Genomic DNA, 18184 nt, shown 5'->3' with positions numbered 1-18184 from the left:
ATAGTAAGCATTTTTCTCTTCCTTCAGATATACAGATGACCCATGAATGTATAATGGCAGCAGCTCGGCGGACTCGGACCGCGCAGCCCTGCACTCTCTCCACGTTACATGACTGCACATCGTTCCACGTCAGTCAGCCAATCCTCCCACATCGTGAGCCTACATTCAAACACACACATTCTCACACACCAACTTCACAGTGCCCACTGCAGAAGAAGAAGAAGAAGAAGAAGAAGAACGTAATTAGACATAATGAGCAGCTTAAAGGCCAGCAGTGGGTGAAGCTGCCTACCTGCGTAGCCATCAATGAGGATGTTATGGCTCTGCTTGAACGAGGACAGAGAGACACTGGAGGACCCCCATCGCTCGGATAAACTTTACGTTCTTCAGTTCTGACTGCAGCAAAGTCTTTTGTTTTTAAAATGTGACCTTTTATGGTTTTTGCAAGTATCGTTTATCCCTAACAGGCCCAGTCTGCTGCACTGAGCTCATTTACATACGTTCATTTATTTGCTCGACCTACTTTTATGCAACGGCCGACGCAAGTAGAAAGATCAAGTGTGCACGTTTAAGCTGTTTAGCTCAGTTAATGTGGAACACGTGTCTCAACTAGGCCTGTGATAAACACATGTTTTCATTATCAGTTATTCTGCCAACCCATCCATCCATCCATCCATCCATCCATCCATCCATCCATCCATCCATCCATCCATCCATCCATATACATACACTCTCATTCACATAAACGGACACCTCCGGCTACGTTCACACCGCAGGTCTTGATGCTCAATTACGATTGTTTGCTGGCTTTCGATTTTTTTGCGTGATCATTCACATTATATTTCCAATGTGACCTCTATCAGACTGCGAATGTGATCAGACACGGTGTTTTCGAGCCCCATAACGCAGAACACGGTGTGAAGTCACACCGAGCACGGCGTTTACAGAAGTAAATATGGATGACACGCAGGTCAGCACCAGCGTTGCCAGATGTGACTCACTGTTTCCAACCCAAACAACGTAAAACCCAGACACCTCAATAAAAACCAGCCCAAATCTCAGCCTGTGTAGGAATCATGTGAAAACTATCAAATATGTAATGAAGAACGCGCCAAAAACACACAAATGCATGAAATATACAGTCAAAAGGTGAGAGAATTTGGCTCCTAAACTGGGGGATACCACCATATCTGGCAACACTAGTCACGGCGTGTAGATTCATTTTCAAGTGGTTGTTAAATACAAGTCAAAAAAATCTAGACAACATGAGGAGGGAAAGAGGAAGGAGAATGAGGAAAAAAGAGAGCACAGCTTTTAACAGCTTTTAACATTTTGGTGGAGCCGCTTATCCGTGACGTCAGTCACACGTCAATGACGAAGCAGTCGCGTGTAGAAAAATATCCGGTACCACATACGATCGAGGCCTGGGTCTGAAGTTCTGATTTTTCCACTTCAGCTTTCACACGGCCACAAAACAGGCCGGATATGAAAATTTCTGGTAAATTTCCAAGGGAAGTTAAGCTGGGGAATTTTGTAAATATTCGCTATAATCGATTATGTTTTGTCGCTGCATTGATGCAGAATTGTCCACATTGTGATGCATCATAGAATGATTAAATTCAACATCCTTTGATATTTGTAAGTTAAACCTACAAAATACCTATAGTCCCACATAATGAAACTTACTTCTAAGATTATAGAAATCATCTGTGCATGTGATGGAGGAATGCACAGTGCATGTAGGGGGCGATTTATTAAATCCCTGGTTTATTCCAATAAATTCCAATTAATTCCCATGGAAAGTTTGCAACTTTGAAAATTCACAGAATTTTTCAACCCTGGGGAGCACTAACCGCTACACCACCATGTCGTAAACTGATTATCACAAAGACTGTTTGGTCTAACAAAGGTCAGAAACAGTGCAAAAGTCCAAATTTTGAAGAACACAAACTGTAATAATCCAGACTTTAAAAGGTATTTTCAATGATGAGACAAAAAGGCAACAGTTGGAACGATCAAATTACTGTTATTCATGTGCTTGAATAACCAAAATAGCATCAGTGAACTATCTCAGCTCCTCCGACAGTACAGTATGTACAGCAGCAACACAGAGCACAGTGATGATGCTTTGCTCTGTTCGCTTTCTATCAGGGGAGTTCAGCCCTGCCCAGGACAAGCCTGCAGAGAAACAGGCTACGACAACACACTCAGGAAGATCCACTTACAGCTGAAACGCCCTCAGTCTAACAGTATTTATTGTCTCAGTTAGTAGCATAAGTGCGTAGATTTATGGTAATAAATGTAGCGTCTGTGTAGTGTTGCTTCACGAGAAATACAGCAGCTCGGAGACTTTCCTCTGAACAGATGTACCGCCAGGATTTGTTTCTACCATACAATCCATCACACAGAGTTATGGCCCGCTAACGTAACACGTCACGCGTCAGATTTTATGCAAGAGCCCATATGGACACAGCGTCCGTGTGTCCTGTCAAGAGTCTGTCAGCCTCCACTCAGTGTTACTCCGTCTGAAGGTTCAACACATATTAAAACAGGAACTGTGAAACTGAAGGGAAAATATGACCCTCTGAAAAACTCTATAGTTGATTAGTCAGAAGATAAGAGAGATAAAAAAAACGACTTTGGCCTTTTCAAGCCTTGTGCTCATTTTGACTATAACCAGCCTGATGAATCATGTAAATGCATGATTATTATTGTTATTATTATTATTATTGTTATTATTATCATTATTATTATTTAAGTGTTGAAAAATGTAATTCTAATAATCAATTAAATTATTTCTTTAAGCGTACGACATGAAACTTGATGTAATTGATTATACAATATATTTGACATGTATGATATAAAGAATTTAAACTTGTAATATTCTAATGTGATTTTATTGTGCGGGACAAACACCACTGAGCTCATTCATTCATTGACATCATCTCAAGGACTGTATATATGGACTTAAGAACCTCAATCCACTACAAGCGGCCATGGAGGTACCTTATTTAAGTGTGTTTTATGAGTATTTCTGCTGCCGAGCTCGATCTTGTATTGTTTTGTTTCCGCGGGCTTATGTACATGTCTGCACTTAAGTTATAACTGTTTTCACGGCGTGAGCCGGCGTGAGGCGGCGTGAGGCGCATAGGCTGACTCCTGGTTTAAGGAAGAAAGAGGAAGCCGAGCAATAAGCGCCTGTTTCAGCGAACCAACCTTGAAAATAAATCTGGCCAGAATCTTAGTTACTAAGTTACTGAAAGTTACTGAAAGTTATTACTGTCATTAAGTTGAGACGAAGTTGCATGAGTTAGCGGGAGGACGATACTCTACAATGTGGATGCACTGATTTATGAACTACCAAGACGAATAAGAAGCAGCAGAGAGAAAATGGCCAGAATAAAGTACCAACATGCAGACAGCTCTTTAGCTTATGTTCGTTTAAGGTCGCTATTCCATCAAAAGTACTGAGGATACATGCTAATGCTAACGCTACTTACAGTGACACATTTCTCCTTCCTGTCACAAGTACTGAGTTACTTCAAGATTATTGAGTCTCTCTTTCTCCAGTAAATAGGAGTTCAGTGAATTAGTGGACATGAAGACAACAGCTTTGGGTAATGCTATTGCTAATGCTAACAGTCAGATTAGTAAGAAAGTCAAACAGAGACGGAAATAAAAAGCAGCATGAAACTTCAATAACTGTAACTGTTCCTGGTTTGATCAGTGATGGCTCAGTTTCTGGTGTTGAACACGACTCACCACCACCCTCCATCAGACCAGTGGCCTTCACTGGCCACATGACACGAGGGACTCGATCAGCAATAAGACTGAGAAAAGGTGTGAATTCAACTTGCCCAGAGACAAGCCTGTGCATCCAGCACATGTGTCTGGGGAAACGGTGGCTAACCCAATTACATCTGCGTCCACTGCAGCTCCAGACGTGAGGCTGATGTGCTGCGGAAATCGCTTTAATATAAAACAGATCCTATCAGGAAGCAGGGCGGTGGCGAGGGGTTACAGCTCCGTAATACTTTCTGCCCTTGCCACTGGCTTTGTTACGCTTTGATTAAGTGGGTTTTAGCACTTAAGTGTGAAGCACGAGGTTAGAAATGGTGTGAAATTAATTAGACAAAAGGAAGTGAACGGTCAGGAAGGCGGTGATGTTTGTCTGAAGGTCATTATTCATCTATAATCTTTATAATCCTCAGGAAACTTTTAATCTTTCTCAACACAGACATTATAACACATCCCCCCCATGTTGGTTTAGTTTATTAAATACTGCTGATGTCACGCATAGTTTGAAATCAGAAGTGAGTTGGTTCAGGATGGAGGAGGTGCATCTCCTCCAGTAAACAGCAGTCGAGTGAAACAACAACAGTTATGACAAAAGCAGTTGTGTCATGAAGCAGGTCAGAGCGAGACGGCAGCTTTGCAACCGCGTTCATGTACTGCAAAAGTCTCTAGTTGCAAACCCACAAATTGTAACTAAGGTCAGTAATTTGAAGTGATAAATTACTAGCGGACTACTGCAAAATGGAGAAGTGTTGTTTCAAACATGAGCTGCATTTCTATGGTCACTTTTTTGTCAATCTGATTGAATTCTTTCCGATTTCTAGGATCAGATTGTTTACATGAACACTGACTAAAGTAATCAGAATGTTGTGCCGGTTTATATGCATCAAGATGTGACCCGATTCATTGAGTCACAACCCATAATGCTTTGCACTGTGACGTTTGCCATTTGTGACACAGAATCCCACAAGCTTTATCTCCGTCCAGCCATTCAACTATTTTAAAGTCATTTAATATGTTTGAAAGGATTGTTTCCTGTACCGAGTAGTTCTGCTTTGCTGCCGCCATCTTTCTCCAAACGCACAGAGCGACGCTAGGTGAGCTGACGTCACAGACTGTAGGAACTAACCTGATGGGACGTTTACACGGACTGTGATGGGATCAGAAACCAGACCACATCACCTCCTACGATTCCATCGTTATTTCAATCAGATGGTGCAAATGTGATCGGATTACTTTTGGTCCATGTAACCACAGCTATACTGTGGTTTACTTATTTAATAGCAATATTGTAAGTTTGAGGACTTAATTTTCACTTTTTTACGCAATGCTGATCCTAATTTATCTATGTTATTAGGTTCTAATGGTAAACATAGTATTGGGCAATATTAAACCCCTTTTTAAAGCACGTTCAACTCAATTTGAAATGCGTCATCATAATATGTCAAGTTTCTTAGTAGATTTGAAGAACAGTGTTGATTTATATTCAATTGTTTACAACCAAAAAGCCATTGACAACACTGACAAATACAACATAGTTTCAACTGCAGTCTCCTTTATATAAACTATAAGTGGACAACCGGAGTGATCCTGTCAGCACCCAAAGACAGGAAAGACTTTCAGCGAAGGACCAAGGAGTCTCCAAACAGCACTCACCTTTTCAATCTTGTCCAGCCATTCTTTATTCTGGGCCAGCTCGGCCATGAAGGCCTGGTGCTTCAGCCATTTCTTGTGGAGCTTCTGGGTCTCGTCTCGGCTGCTGTCCCTCGCCATCAGCATCTTCTCGCACACCCAGTCGCCCAGCTGGTGACAGAGAGAGCGAAGGAGAGAGAGGTGTGAATGTAAACTGCTGCCAGTGTGGGACGACTGGTGTGTGACTCTCTTATACATACACAGAGTTCATCGTAAAACTGGGTCAAGTTCAAAGGAAAACACAAGTCTGATTACATAAGAGACACACATATACGGCGCATCGGATCATAGAACACACACGTATGTTTTCACTGGCTTCTGCAGTGTGAACAAAATAAATAAAGCCAGCACGCTGGAGATAAACTCGCTAACGGCACATATGGTGGGAATTGCAAGGTCAAACACACAGACGTTAATATTTAATGGCGCATACAAGGCACATGTCTCCAGACACACGTGTACCAACAAGCATGGCGGCGGGGCTTCACATGTGCACACAACAGACCCCCGTGTCTACAGCATCAACATCCCGCACACAGCAAACAACCACCCCCTCTCCACACACACACACACACACACACACACACACACACACACACACACACACACACACACACACACACACACACACACACACACACACACACTCTCTCACTCCATGCAGGAGTGAAATCAGTCCATTCGGTGTGTGAAAACACCCCAGGATAGCACCACCAAAAATATTCAGGTCAGCATCAGCACCCTCGTCTCTCGCCGCATCTAACAGCCTCATACCTGTACGCAACACCTCCACCTGCACCTCCAGCGCTCGCTAACAGTCCCACTGTGAGGAGAATGAGCGGATTACCGGCAGCGTTTAACGGGAGCAGCCCACCGGGTCGTGGCAGCCGTGAGCAGCCGCCGGTATCTGCATCCTCGCCGGTCTGCTGTCACAGACACGCAAAAAGAACGCTCCTCGCCACAGAGTCACATGGAACAAGGGGAACGATGAGAGGAACGACAGAAAGAAAGAAAGAAAGAGAGAGAGAGAGAGAGAGAGAGAGAGCCACGCAAAGACAGGAGAGTAAATAACAATACTGGAGGCAAGAGGCAGACTGGAGACTTCAAACTGAGGCTGTGCTGCCCTCATCTCTCTCTCTCTCTCTCTCTCTCTCTCTCTCTCTCTCTCTCTCTCTCTCTCTCTCTCTCTCTCTCTCTCTCTCTCTCTCTCTGCTGAGCACTCGTACGAGGAGAGAGAGGAGGGGTGGAGGCAGATCAGTGACGAGCTGAAGAAAAAAAAATGAGGATGACTTAAAGAGGAAAAAAAAAAAACACTCCTCCCCCAAAACAATAAAATGGCAGGCAGCCGAGTCGGTACACGGGCGCCCCGCCCCTGCCTCGCACCTTCAGAGAGGGAGGGAGAACCAGGCTGGTTGGAGGAGGGGGAGGGGGAGGAGGAGGAGGAGGAGGAGGAGGGGCAAAAGCCTAGGCTTGGGATTTCAGAGGGGGGGCAGGGGATGCAGGCAACGCCTCCGGGCTCACGGTCACGGCTAATGATGCTGAGGTGGAGGGGGAGGAGGGGGAGTCAGAGCAGGAGGATGGAGGGATGAGAGTCAAAAAATACACGAGACGTTTGTCATTTTCTTTCTTCAATGGGACAAATCTCAACTAGAACACCCCACCCCCACCACCACCCACCCACACACACACACACACACACACACACACACACACACACACACACACACACACACACACACACACACACACACACACACACACACACACACACAACTCCCCCTCCTCCAACATCCCTCTCCTCCTCTCTGCAGCAGTCCCACTCAGCTGTCTCCTGCCTGACGCTGCTGCAGTGGTAAAGCACATAGAGAGAGAGAGAGAGAGAGAGAGAGAAAAAGAGAGAGGAAAGTGCGGGGGGGGGGGGTTTATCCTGAAAGCGGAATTTGGTATCTGTGAGATACTCTACCACCGAGCAGACAGGTAGAGACCGACCGGCTGGCAACACACACACACACACCCGGCTGGCAACACACACACACACACACACACACACACACACACACACACACACACACACACACACACACACACACACACACACACACACACACACACACACACACACACACACACACACACACACACAGACTGCAGAGGTCACAGGGGTCACAGCCTGATGCCCCTCTTGAAAATGAATTGAACTGGAGGAGAGCGTGTGAGCGTGCATCGGGCGCCGGATGAATGAGAGTAAACGGGTGGAGGGGAGGAGATAGAGGTCTGATGGAAGAATGGAGGAGAGGGAAGAGGAGGAGCAGGGGAGGAGGAGGCAAGGGAGGATTAGGAGGAGGCAAGGGAAGAGGAGGATGAGGAGAGAGAAGAGGGCGGCTAAATAGAGGTGAGAGAAAGAGCTAGGGAGGATGAGGAGAGCAAAGAGGATGAGCGGGGGGGGGCAGGGGAGGGTCAAGGAGGAGAGGATGAGTAGAGTGAAGAGGAGGGCCAGAAGAGGTCTGGCAGTCTTCATGAAGCCATCACATTTTGCATTGTGTCGACTGTAATCTACATCCTCTAATAATCCATCAAGCCCCTACAAAATAAAACTTTTTTATGGTTTCCTCATCATGAATGAATCTATCCATCCATCCATCTTCTATACTGCTAAATCCATCCAATCAGCATCGCAGGTCTCTACGGGTGAAGGCAGGTTACACCTCGGACAAATCACTCATCCATCACACACAGGCACAGACAGACAGACAGACAGACAGACGGACGGACGGACAGACAGACAGACAGACAGACAGACAGACAGACAGACAGACAGACAGACAGACAGACAGACAGACAGACAGACAGACACACACACACACACACACACACAGACTATAATTTAAGGTCAGTAGGCGACCTGGAGAAACCTGAAGCACACATGGGGAGAACATGCAAACTCCACACAGAAAGCGTCACTGTGAATCCTCAGCTGCTACTATTCTGTGCAACTCAACCCACCTCTGAGTGCGATCTGCCACTTTATGGTTCCAATTCCACACACCATGTTTGTGATAGAACACAACTTTGAACACACATTTACCCATTTATCTAAACCAGGGGGCCCCGACCCCCACGGCACTCTTGATTTTAAGGCGTATAAAAAAAAATTTATATTCTAAAAATGGATGAATCAGTATTTAATTAATTTATGTCAAAAGGAAAAAACAGAGTGTACCAAGAGAGCTTCATAGAATATGGCTTCATTGAAGGAATGGACAAAATTAGGGCAGAATGCATCTTTAGCTGTGAAAAACTGACAAGCAAAAGGCTCCAGACCACCAAACACCCCGAGACGGAGCGTAAACCTAAAGAGTTTATCCTCACGCATCATTACAGAATATAACAAAGAAACAGTATTTCATAAATTGTGCGATTAAGTTCCTTCAATTTTTTATTTTTTTTTAATTGTACAGGGTGTGTTGGGGTTTTGCCTATGACATAATTCCATAATTATGATAATAATTATGATTATAATCATTATAATTTCCACTAATGTGCGTTGTTGCCGTCCACACCTCAAAGCTGAGCCATGTTTAAAAGAAAGAAACAGTTTCGGGTTCCTAAAACGCCGTGCCGTGTGGATGCTCGGACAAAAACAGTGAAACTGTTTGTTCTAAATAAGTTTTTACATATATTGTGAAACGGACTGCACGCAGGACTGTTGTATCAGAAATTTGACTGTCGAGGGCAGAAAAGCCTATTTTAGATTTTGTGCGCATTACAATGTTTCTCAAGGTTTTTTCAAGTGTTGCAGGTTTAGCCGCATTTATTGATTAAAATGTATTTATTGCACATTACTGAATGCGAACCAATAAATGTAAATCGTGGCGATGCAACCTGGTCATTAAAACATTTTCAAATAGAATTCTTTTGTCCGTTTTTTCCATATTTGTTTTCTTTGGCGGCCCTCAGTTTAATGTTGGATTCCTAAATTGGCCCTCAACTATCAAAACTTGGAGAAGCCCTGCTCTCATCTAACCTACATACACATTTAAAGCAGTGGCACAGTGGTTGGTGCTCTTGCCTCGCAGGGAGAATGTCATGGGTTGAGATACAAGTCAGATATTTCTGTGTGAAGTTTGCATGTTCTCCCTGAGTGTGGATTTCACTGGGTACATCAGTTTCCTCCTACAGACCAAAAACATGCATGTGCGGTTAGTTGGTGAACCTAATGCCCGGTTCACACGGCAGGATAATCAGGCCGATTTTGTCCCCGATTCTCCCCTTCCGACAATCTTAAGGACGCTGGAATCCCGTTTGATCTCGAGAGGTTTAGCCAGATTTCCCGTCTGATCGGAGGATGTTCGCCAGTGAAATCGGTTGGTGCGTGGTGTGTTGATGTTGCCGTGTGGCTGCACACCACACTCTACGACCAAAACTGTTAAACCTGGGATTATTTATCGCCGTGTGTGTGGTCTCTTAGGTTTGGGAAATCTGCCGACAATTTTAAAATCCTGCCGAGTGAACCAGGCATAACGTGCACATAGGAGGCGCAGGAGGAAGTTGTCTATAGCATAAATGATTCCAGATTCCATTGCCAAATTCAGGTCTTTGTCAATAATTCATTCAAACAATTCAAAACAAGCCAGAAGAAGACACTTTCTAGAATCTAAAGCAGATGCAGATCCAGTATCCTGCCCAGCGCTTTAAAGTTATGTTAGTGACCGTGGGCGTGTCTGCCAGAATCAGGCTTCACTCTAAGGTTTTAACCAGATTGGAGAACATGCAGCTTTTTTTTAGGTTCGAAATCAGAGTTTTCAACAAAAAATTATTCATTATGTGATCTTAAAAGCAGATTATGCTTAAGAACTCTTACTCTTGAAAAAAAAAAAAAAAGTTTCATATTTACGATATTCACAGAAGAAATCTTTTAAATGGCAGTTTGATACTAAAATAATAAAAAAAATTATTTAATTGAGAGGCTGGAGACGCCACTATGTGCAAAGTCATATGAAGAAATAAGTTAATCTAAACATAAACCAGACCAAAGATTGGAGTATAAACTGATGATTTTGTGTAAAATCTGTGACTTTGTGGACCGAGTGTGTGTGTGTGTGTGTGTGTGTATGTGTGTGTGGGGAGAGCAGCAGGAGGCACGAGGAGGCAGCCTGACCTGAAGACAGGAACACACCCTGCCAGCTGAGAGCTCAGGTTCCTACACACTGACGCAGAGTCGCTCACACACTGTACACACACACACACACACACACACACACACACACACACACACACACACACACACACACACACACACACACACACACACACACACACACACACACACACACACACACACACACACACACACACACTCTTCCTCCTCTGAATTAGTGATGAGGAAGTGTGCTGCTGAATAATTCAGCGAAGCCAAAGAGAGAAAGTTGCAGAAACTAAACAAGGCTTGTGGCAGAGGAAGGAGTCGGTGACTCTGCAGGAAAGAGCCGAGTCGAGCCGCCGGTCACGTGACTGCACTCACACCACTCGTCGACACCGCGTTGCCGTCACTTTTTTTTTTTTTGTGCAAAAATTGCTCGATGGTGTTTTGCACAACAGATATAAAACGATTTTAAGTAGGCAGCACGTAACATTCTTTGAAAGTTTTAGGCCACATGGTGGCAGAGCGGTTTGTACTCTTGCCTCACAGCAATAGAATCCCCTGTGTGTTAACCATGGCAACCACGAGCACAACAATGGAGGATAACAGGTTGGGTTCGCGCTATCGGAACAACTCAGCTTGTTGTGGCTGTTACAACTAAATCTTCTGTTTCTTGTTTCATGGGTGTAGTTAACCTTTGGATAAGTCCCACCCCCGAATGCAAATTAACCAATAGCATTCAACCACTAACTGGCCAGAAAAGCCGACTCGGGACATTCTCAGTGTGAAACTCTGTCGAGAAGCATTAGAGCTGGGGATGCTTTTGTTGTTTTCTCAGCTATTTATGTCATTTAAGAGGCAAAAAAATGGTGAAACGACGTGCCTGGGACTCATGTAACAGCGATACGAGGTATTCTAAAGGATGAACAATCCCATTTCCCTAAACAAAACGTGGACAAATGTCTCCTCTGGATGAAGCTGAGTGGCAGAACCCACAAACACAACACCACAACTAGAATCAAGGACGTCTACATGTGTTCCAAAGTAAGGCAATGTCTTCTATAATCGTAGCAATCTGTTCATATAACATCAGTCACATTCTCGTCCCTGTGTTTTGGCCTGTGATGCCCTGGCAACCTCTTCAGTCCTTCTGGGAAGTAATCTGCAAGTAATCTTTTGCTTTCATTGACAATTTTCCCACCAAAAATGGAAAAAACAAGTAATTTAAAATAAAAATTCGGTGTGTTTCCTACCTCATGACAGTCCTGCAGGAACCTCTGAAGTCCCCACTGGGTGTTGAGTCTTTCCAGCCACTGCTGAGCCAGCTCTCTGTTCTGGTTTCCCCTGAAAGGATCAGAAATCACAGTCAAGTTCACAATAACTCTTCTTGAAAAGAAAAAAACAATGACAAAAATGAGGTGCGAGGTTAATAACTTTGTTTATCTTCAGTAATTCAATTTGTGCTAAATGATGTGTTTTCTCACTGTATTCTGCTTTTGGACCAGAAACTTTATCTTATTAATACATGAACTCAGCAGCTAGGCTGTTAGTGTATTTTTCCATACGTGGCCCTTGGTGAACACACCCCTGTGTTAAAGAATATTAGTTTAAGTAATTATGATAAAACAATTTATGAAAGGACCAGAAACCTGAAAGTTAAGAGAAGAGTGATGCTTGATGTTCATTTATCAGTCCACATTAAAACAAATAGCGAACGTGTTAATTCATGGAAATTTAATTCGAAAACCCATATGGTTCTATTTATCGCCATTGTTAGGGGACACACACACACGCACGCACGCGCGCACGCACGCACGCACACACACACAGAGCTATCATACAGATTTCATGCTCTGCTCTCAGCTCTTGTTTTCACTCTTTTGTTTCATTTATACTTTGGACTCTATTCTTCTTCAAACCAGCAGCAGCTTTCACTCTCTTTACTCGGGGCGGCTGTATTGTGTTTGGGCAGCTGCTGAGATTTTCTGCACTTTATAATTAAGTCAACGTATAGCTAAAACGGGATGTTGATGGAGAGCGGACGAAAGAGTTTCATCTCCATTGGAGTTTGTGCATATTGAAGAGAAATACTTTATTATTCCTCAGGGGGAAAGAAGTTACTGGTTTGCTTCTTAAAACAATCAATCTATCTATCTATCTATCTATCTATCTATCTATCTATCTATCTATCTATCTATCTATCTATCTATCTATCTATCTATCTGAAGACAGAAGGTATCAAAACACTGTCACGATCACTGTGAAAAAATAATAAATTCAGGAGTGTCCTTACAAAATAACATAGTTATAAATGGTAAATGTACTTTTAAATTGATTTCGTCACTGTGTCGCTTTTATCTGATGAGCCATGTCAGAGCCTGATATGTAACTACGACTCAAATTGTTATCAAATAAAATGTAATAAAACCTGAAATGTAATAACTGGTCAATGACATAAAACGATTTAACAATAATTTACATGTGATCCTAACATGTTTAATGATTATACAGTATTTTGCACTGATGATTTGAGAAATTGATTTTGTTTAGAGAACAGAACACTATAAATGACTTGGGCAACAGCAGTCATACAGAGGCATTTTGTTACATTATTGAGCATTTATTACATTTCTGGTTTTTCTACATTTCATTTTATAACAGTTTGGGTCGTTGTTAAATTCTGGGCTCTAACAAGCCACCCTTTACATTTTCACTGTGCTTCAACAGAAACATATCCATATTTGAAGCATCTTTAAATGTCTTGTTCAATGTCTCATGTGTGCAAATAATTAAAACTCAAATTCAAAACTTTTAATCATTTTTTGGGGCAACATCAGCTTTTACTTGGGACCTTTCTACTGTGTGTGTGTGTGTGTGTGTGTGTGTGTGTGTGTGTGTGTGTGTGTGTGTGTGTGTGTGTGTGTGTGTGTGTGTGTGTGTTACCTGTTGGCGAGGGCGTCGATGCGTTCCCTGATGCGGTCAGAGTAGATGTTGCTCTGGCTGATCAGACTCTCTCCGGCCTCGATCACGGCCTTGATGCGGTGCAGGTTGAGCTCCATGGCCGTGGTGAAGTCTTTGTGTTTCTTTATGGCTGCTTCCACCGTTTCCACCGTGGTGGGCAGCTCCACGTGAGCCAGGGCCGACTCCTGCAGGGCCGGGACAAGAGCGGAGGTCATCATTAGTTTCACTGAGAAACTCAAAGCAGGGGGGCGACAGAGCAGAAAGTAAAGTACCAACGATATTTTTCAAATATTTTGTGACAATTTGATGTCCATGACCACTTACTCTTTAAGAACTAGTAACGTTTCAGTGCTTTCTGGTGAACTTCTTTTTGTGGTCTTTATAATTATGCCTCAATAATGTGAATGTAGATGTATCATTGTTGTTAAATAAAGATTAAATAAAAAACATTTCAAAACAAATATTATAATGTCGCTTTAATGACTGATTCACTGTTTCTGTTCAGCTGAAGTTTCATCAGAAAGAAGAAGCTCTATAATCTGGATGTTAGTCGAGGAAGATGCTCTATAATCTGGACGTTAGTGGAGGAAGATGTTCTATAATCTGGACGTTAGTGGGGGAAGATGCTCTATAATCTGGATGTTAGTGGAGGAAGATGCTCTATAATCTGGACGTTGGTGGGGGAAGATGTTCTGTAATCTGGATGTTCGTGGAGGAAGATGCTCTATAATCTGGATGTTAGTGGAGGAAGATGCTCTATAATTTGGATGTTCGTGGGGGGCGATGCTCTATAATCTGGACATTAGTGGAGGAAGATGCTCTATAATCTGGATGTTAGTGGAGGAAGATGCTCTATAATTTGGATGTTCGTGGGGGGAGGATGCTCTATAATCTGGACATTAGTGGAGGAAGATGCTCTATAATCTGGACGTTGGTGGAGGAAGATGCTCTATAATCTGGGTGGAGAACATAAAGGACGAATGACAACATAAGAAGCGGCAACAAACCAGCTGAGATAAATGCAAACAGAATTGCACTTCACTGGATTATATTTGCATGTTGCATTATTTTTTTAAAAGAGCTCTTATCTTCTGGCTAAAAATGTCAAAAAAGAAACGACAAAAAATAGGTTGAAAAAGCTAAAATGGTTCAAATGCCCCTCAAAACACTAAAATGTCTCAAATCAGTACAAAAAAAAAGGAAAAACAGAGAAAATTTCTAAGAGTCAAACTGGCTAAAACAAATCTGTGCAGCACTTTTAACTTGTTAAAAAAAAGAAAAAGAATCCATAAAAAGAAGCCTGAAATGAAAAAAAACGAGTATAAACTGTTAAAATGGGAAGAACTGCAAAAATAAAATCCTGAGTTAATCACTTGAAAATACAACACGTAAAATCTCAAACACGATGTCTAAACACAGCTAAAACAACTAAAAATGGCATCAACACGAAAAAAGTTACAACTTTTAGTTAGTTTAGTTACAATAATCTCCGGAAGAATATTTCCAATGTTCTGAATCTTAGTCATGAAACATCAGACTTGTTCTCCTCATTTTAAAGGTCAAATATTGCGGCTAGAAAGCGGGTCAGAGTGTCTCGTTTGGTCATAAAGGCTGCAGACGCCAGAGTGTTAATGCTGAAGCCACTAACAGTGAGACATCCATCATGAGACATTCGTCTGGTTAACAGGAGTTTCATGAAACAGAAACTGTTACAATCACTACTGTGATGATAACAGACGCTTAACGATATCGATCAATAGCACAATTTCTGTCCTGTCAACTTATTAAGATCCAGAAATATCAGGTGGTTTGAAAGGGAAGCGTTAAAAATAGAAGTATTCTGAATGCATGTGGTCTGAGGATGCAGAGAAAAGTAATTAAACTGCAGCAGAAGCAAACAAGGAGAAGCAGACAGAGATCAATGGCCCGAGTTGTCTTTGATGGTGATTGAAGAAGAAACGCCGCTCTCTCTAAATCTGCCCCTCCGGGCCAACGAGGCGAGCTCGTCCCCGACCGCACATGTTCGCAAACCCAGGGAGACGCTTGGGCCGGCGCGCACACACCGGAGTCAGAGTCGACTCAGCCTGTGACATTTCAGCATGGAAGCACGAAGCACAAATCTCTCCCAATGTAAAACGGGGTCTGGAAGCAAGCAGCCCTGCAGCCTGCAGAACCAGGTCTGTGCTGCACTGTGGGGAAATACCATCAATTATAAGAAGACTAATATCGGAGGAAACTTTTAGAAAACCTGAAAATGGTTCATGAACACCTTTGGCCAATCTCAATGTAATACAACCAATATCATAACAACTTCCCAACAATGTCACACAATTTATAACCACGTTTGAGAAACGGTGTTGTGTGGTATGAATAATCCATGAGTGATTATGACGATCCCATCCACTATGCCTATTTTTGATAAGATCTGTAAAACATCAGCCCTATTTATGCGTTATAACATTATTAGCTGCAGTTATTACATTTTCAAAGTCAATCATGGATCAATAATCTTATTCGACTGTTGGTAAATGATTACATCATGAGCTTTATTACTTTGGAAAAGGCCAAACACATCCCATTTCTGGCATCATTACAGTTTTTTTCCCTTCATTTTTTCTTTTTAATAATTTTTCGTTCTTTTTTTTTCCTTTTTCTTTTCATTCCTTTTTCTGTGGTTTTCTTTTTAAATATTTTCTCAGTTTTCTTTCATTCCTTTGTTTAATAATGTTTCTTTCTTTCTTTTTTTTCCAGTTTGACCATTGTTCCAGTATTTATTTTTTTGTCAAGTAGTTTTGCTGTTTTTTTTCTGGTTTGTTTTTTTAATTTTTAGCAAATCCACCTGTTCTGGCTGTTTTAACGCTTATCATCCCGGTGATGAGACCCGTTTTGAAAAACAGTGTGGAATGCAAATAAAACAAAAATGAAAAGAAAATGTCTAAAAGAGGGGCTGAAGAGCCACATGAGGCTGCAGAGCTGCAGGTTGCAGACGTTTAGATGTGGATCTAGAAGTATTACTAGAATTACTAGAAGTAGAAGCTGCTCCTTCAACGTCACAAACCACGAACAAGCTGCAATAAGACGCCTGCTGACACACAGACAGACTTGCCCGCTCCCTCGGCATGCTGGGAGCCGACACCCGGTCCCGTTGACACTCTGCTGCAGCCACACGACACCACCAGGCCGGTCTGCACTCAGTCCTCTCTTTCTGTTCATCCACTAGGGGGAGCCTGGGCAATGTAAGGCAGTTATAAAGCCTCTGGGTAGTTGATGCCAGGTGTGCAGGAAGTGGAGCGCAATCAGTTACCAGACCATGTCCGGGAGACAGGTCAGGGTGAGTGGCAGTCTGAGGGAAAGTTTATTTAGTTATAGGAACTCAGTGGGCTGAGTGACTGACGATAGGCATCGACTTGTGGAAACTGCATGTAAATAAACTGATTGTCATATCCAAGGACAAGTGACGCTTTGGAACCTGATCATCGTTTCCCCTGAACGCGTTGAAACCAGTTACCCGTCCTCACCAGAGCGGCACTTTAAATAGGTTAAGGTGCCGCTACAAGGGGGTTTACAGTGAGTGCAGCATAAAATGTCAGGCTGTTCCACTCGTTTTCTTCTCCTCACTGTATCTGTTTATATGAGTTTAGAAACCCTAGCAGACTTTAAATAGACACAAATGACAGTTCTATTTGTGTTTGGTGTCTTCTGGTCTGCCACCATCAAAACAAAAGATTACATGAAATCTAATAATAGAAGCTTGAGACGAGTTGTCTCCCTCCGTGATCTCGATACAGAGACTGGACAAAGAAAATAGGAAAGCAGCAACTTCAAAACACAGCGTTCATGCGAGAAAAAGAAAAAGAAAATCACATTATTACGGTGTTACATTTACTGGCGCTCGTCTCACCTGGTTGTTCAGGAAAGATTCGGCCTGTTTGACGTCTCTCAAGAACAGATGAAAAATGTGAGCCTGCACCAGAACTTCCCTCCTGCTCTCCCACATCTCCAGCAGCTTGTTCCAGCCCACGTCCAGCTTCTGGAGCCACTGCTGCAGGGCGGCCTGAGGGAGCGGCGCCTCCTCGGACTCCAGCAGCTCGTTCATGGCCTGGAGGCGCTCGTAGTCTTCTTCGTACCTGCGTGACGGACGACACACAGAAGCCGGTGTTTGTAGAGCGCAGCTTCTCATCGCTCCGGCTCTTTCGATTGATTCCATCTGCTGCACGCGCTAAACGTTGGATTTTTCAGGTTTAAAACGCCGGCGTTATCTGGGTAGCACGCCAACCTCAGTGCCCATACCGAGATCACAACAAGTGGACATCAAGAGATGACACTTTTGTGCACCTACCGTCCGATCTCCTCCTTCAGAGCAGCGTGCTTGTTGATGAGTTTCTCGGCCTCCTCCAGGTTGTTGGGAAGTTGGTCGGAGGCGGCGGATGTCTGCGTTTGGACCAACCAGGTGAGGAAGGAGTCCAGGTCCTGACAGGACGGAGAGACAAACAGACCGGATTCACATTTCATGCTTCCTATCTCATTCGCTGCCATCTCTGAGTGTGGTTCTGTGAAGGCTTCTTCCTGTTAGAGGCCGTTTTTCCTTTCTGCCGT

At 43.2% G+C, this 18184-nt stretch overlaps 2 protein-coding genes across 2 annotated transcripts in view; both read right to left on the bottom strand.

Moving 5' to 3' along the window:
• kcnk6 (potassium channel, subfamily K, member 6) overlaps positions 1 to 18184 on the bottom strand; it is a 242276-nt gene that overhangs the window by 137549 nt on the left and 86543 nt on the right. The gene's annotated exons all lie outside the window — the stretch shown is intronic.
• The window catches only part of sptbn4b (spectrin, beta, non-erythrocytic 4b), a gene marked incomplete at its 5' end in the record, with an annotated part of 88169 nt that overhangs the window by 41461 nt on the left and 28524 nt on the right, over positions 1 to 18184 (bottom strand). The window contains 5 exons of the mRNA XM_080459790.1: positions 5452 to 5598; positions 11881 to 11971; positions 13571 to 13773; positions 17490 to 17715; positions 17928 to 18058. Of these exons, the coding sequence (XP_080315916.1) occupies positions 5452 to 5598; positions 11881 to 11971; positions 13571 to 13773; positions 17490 to 17715; positions 17928 to 18058 (798 nt within the window). The remainder of the gene's footprint in view (positions 1 to 5451; positions 5599 to 11880; positions 11972 to 13570; positions 13774 to 17489; positions 17716 to 17927; positions 18059 to 18184) is intronic.

This window comes from Lipophrys pholis (genome assembly GCF_963383615.2).
Source record: "Lipophrys pholis genome assembly, chromosome: 3".
Lineage (NCBI taxonomy): Eukaryota > Metazoa > Chordata > Actinopteri > Blenniiformes > Blenniidae > Lipophrys > Lipophrys pholis.
Note: the sequence above shows the minus strand (reverse complement) of the source record. Positions and strands in the feature narration are given on the sequence as shown.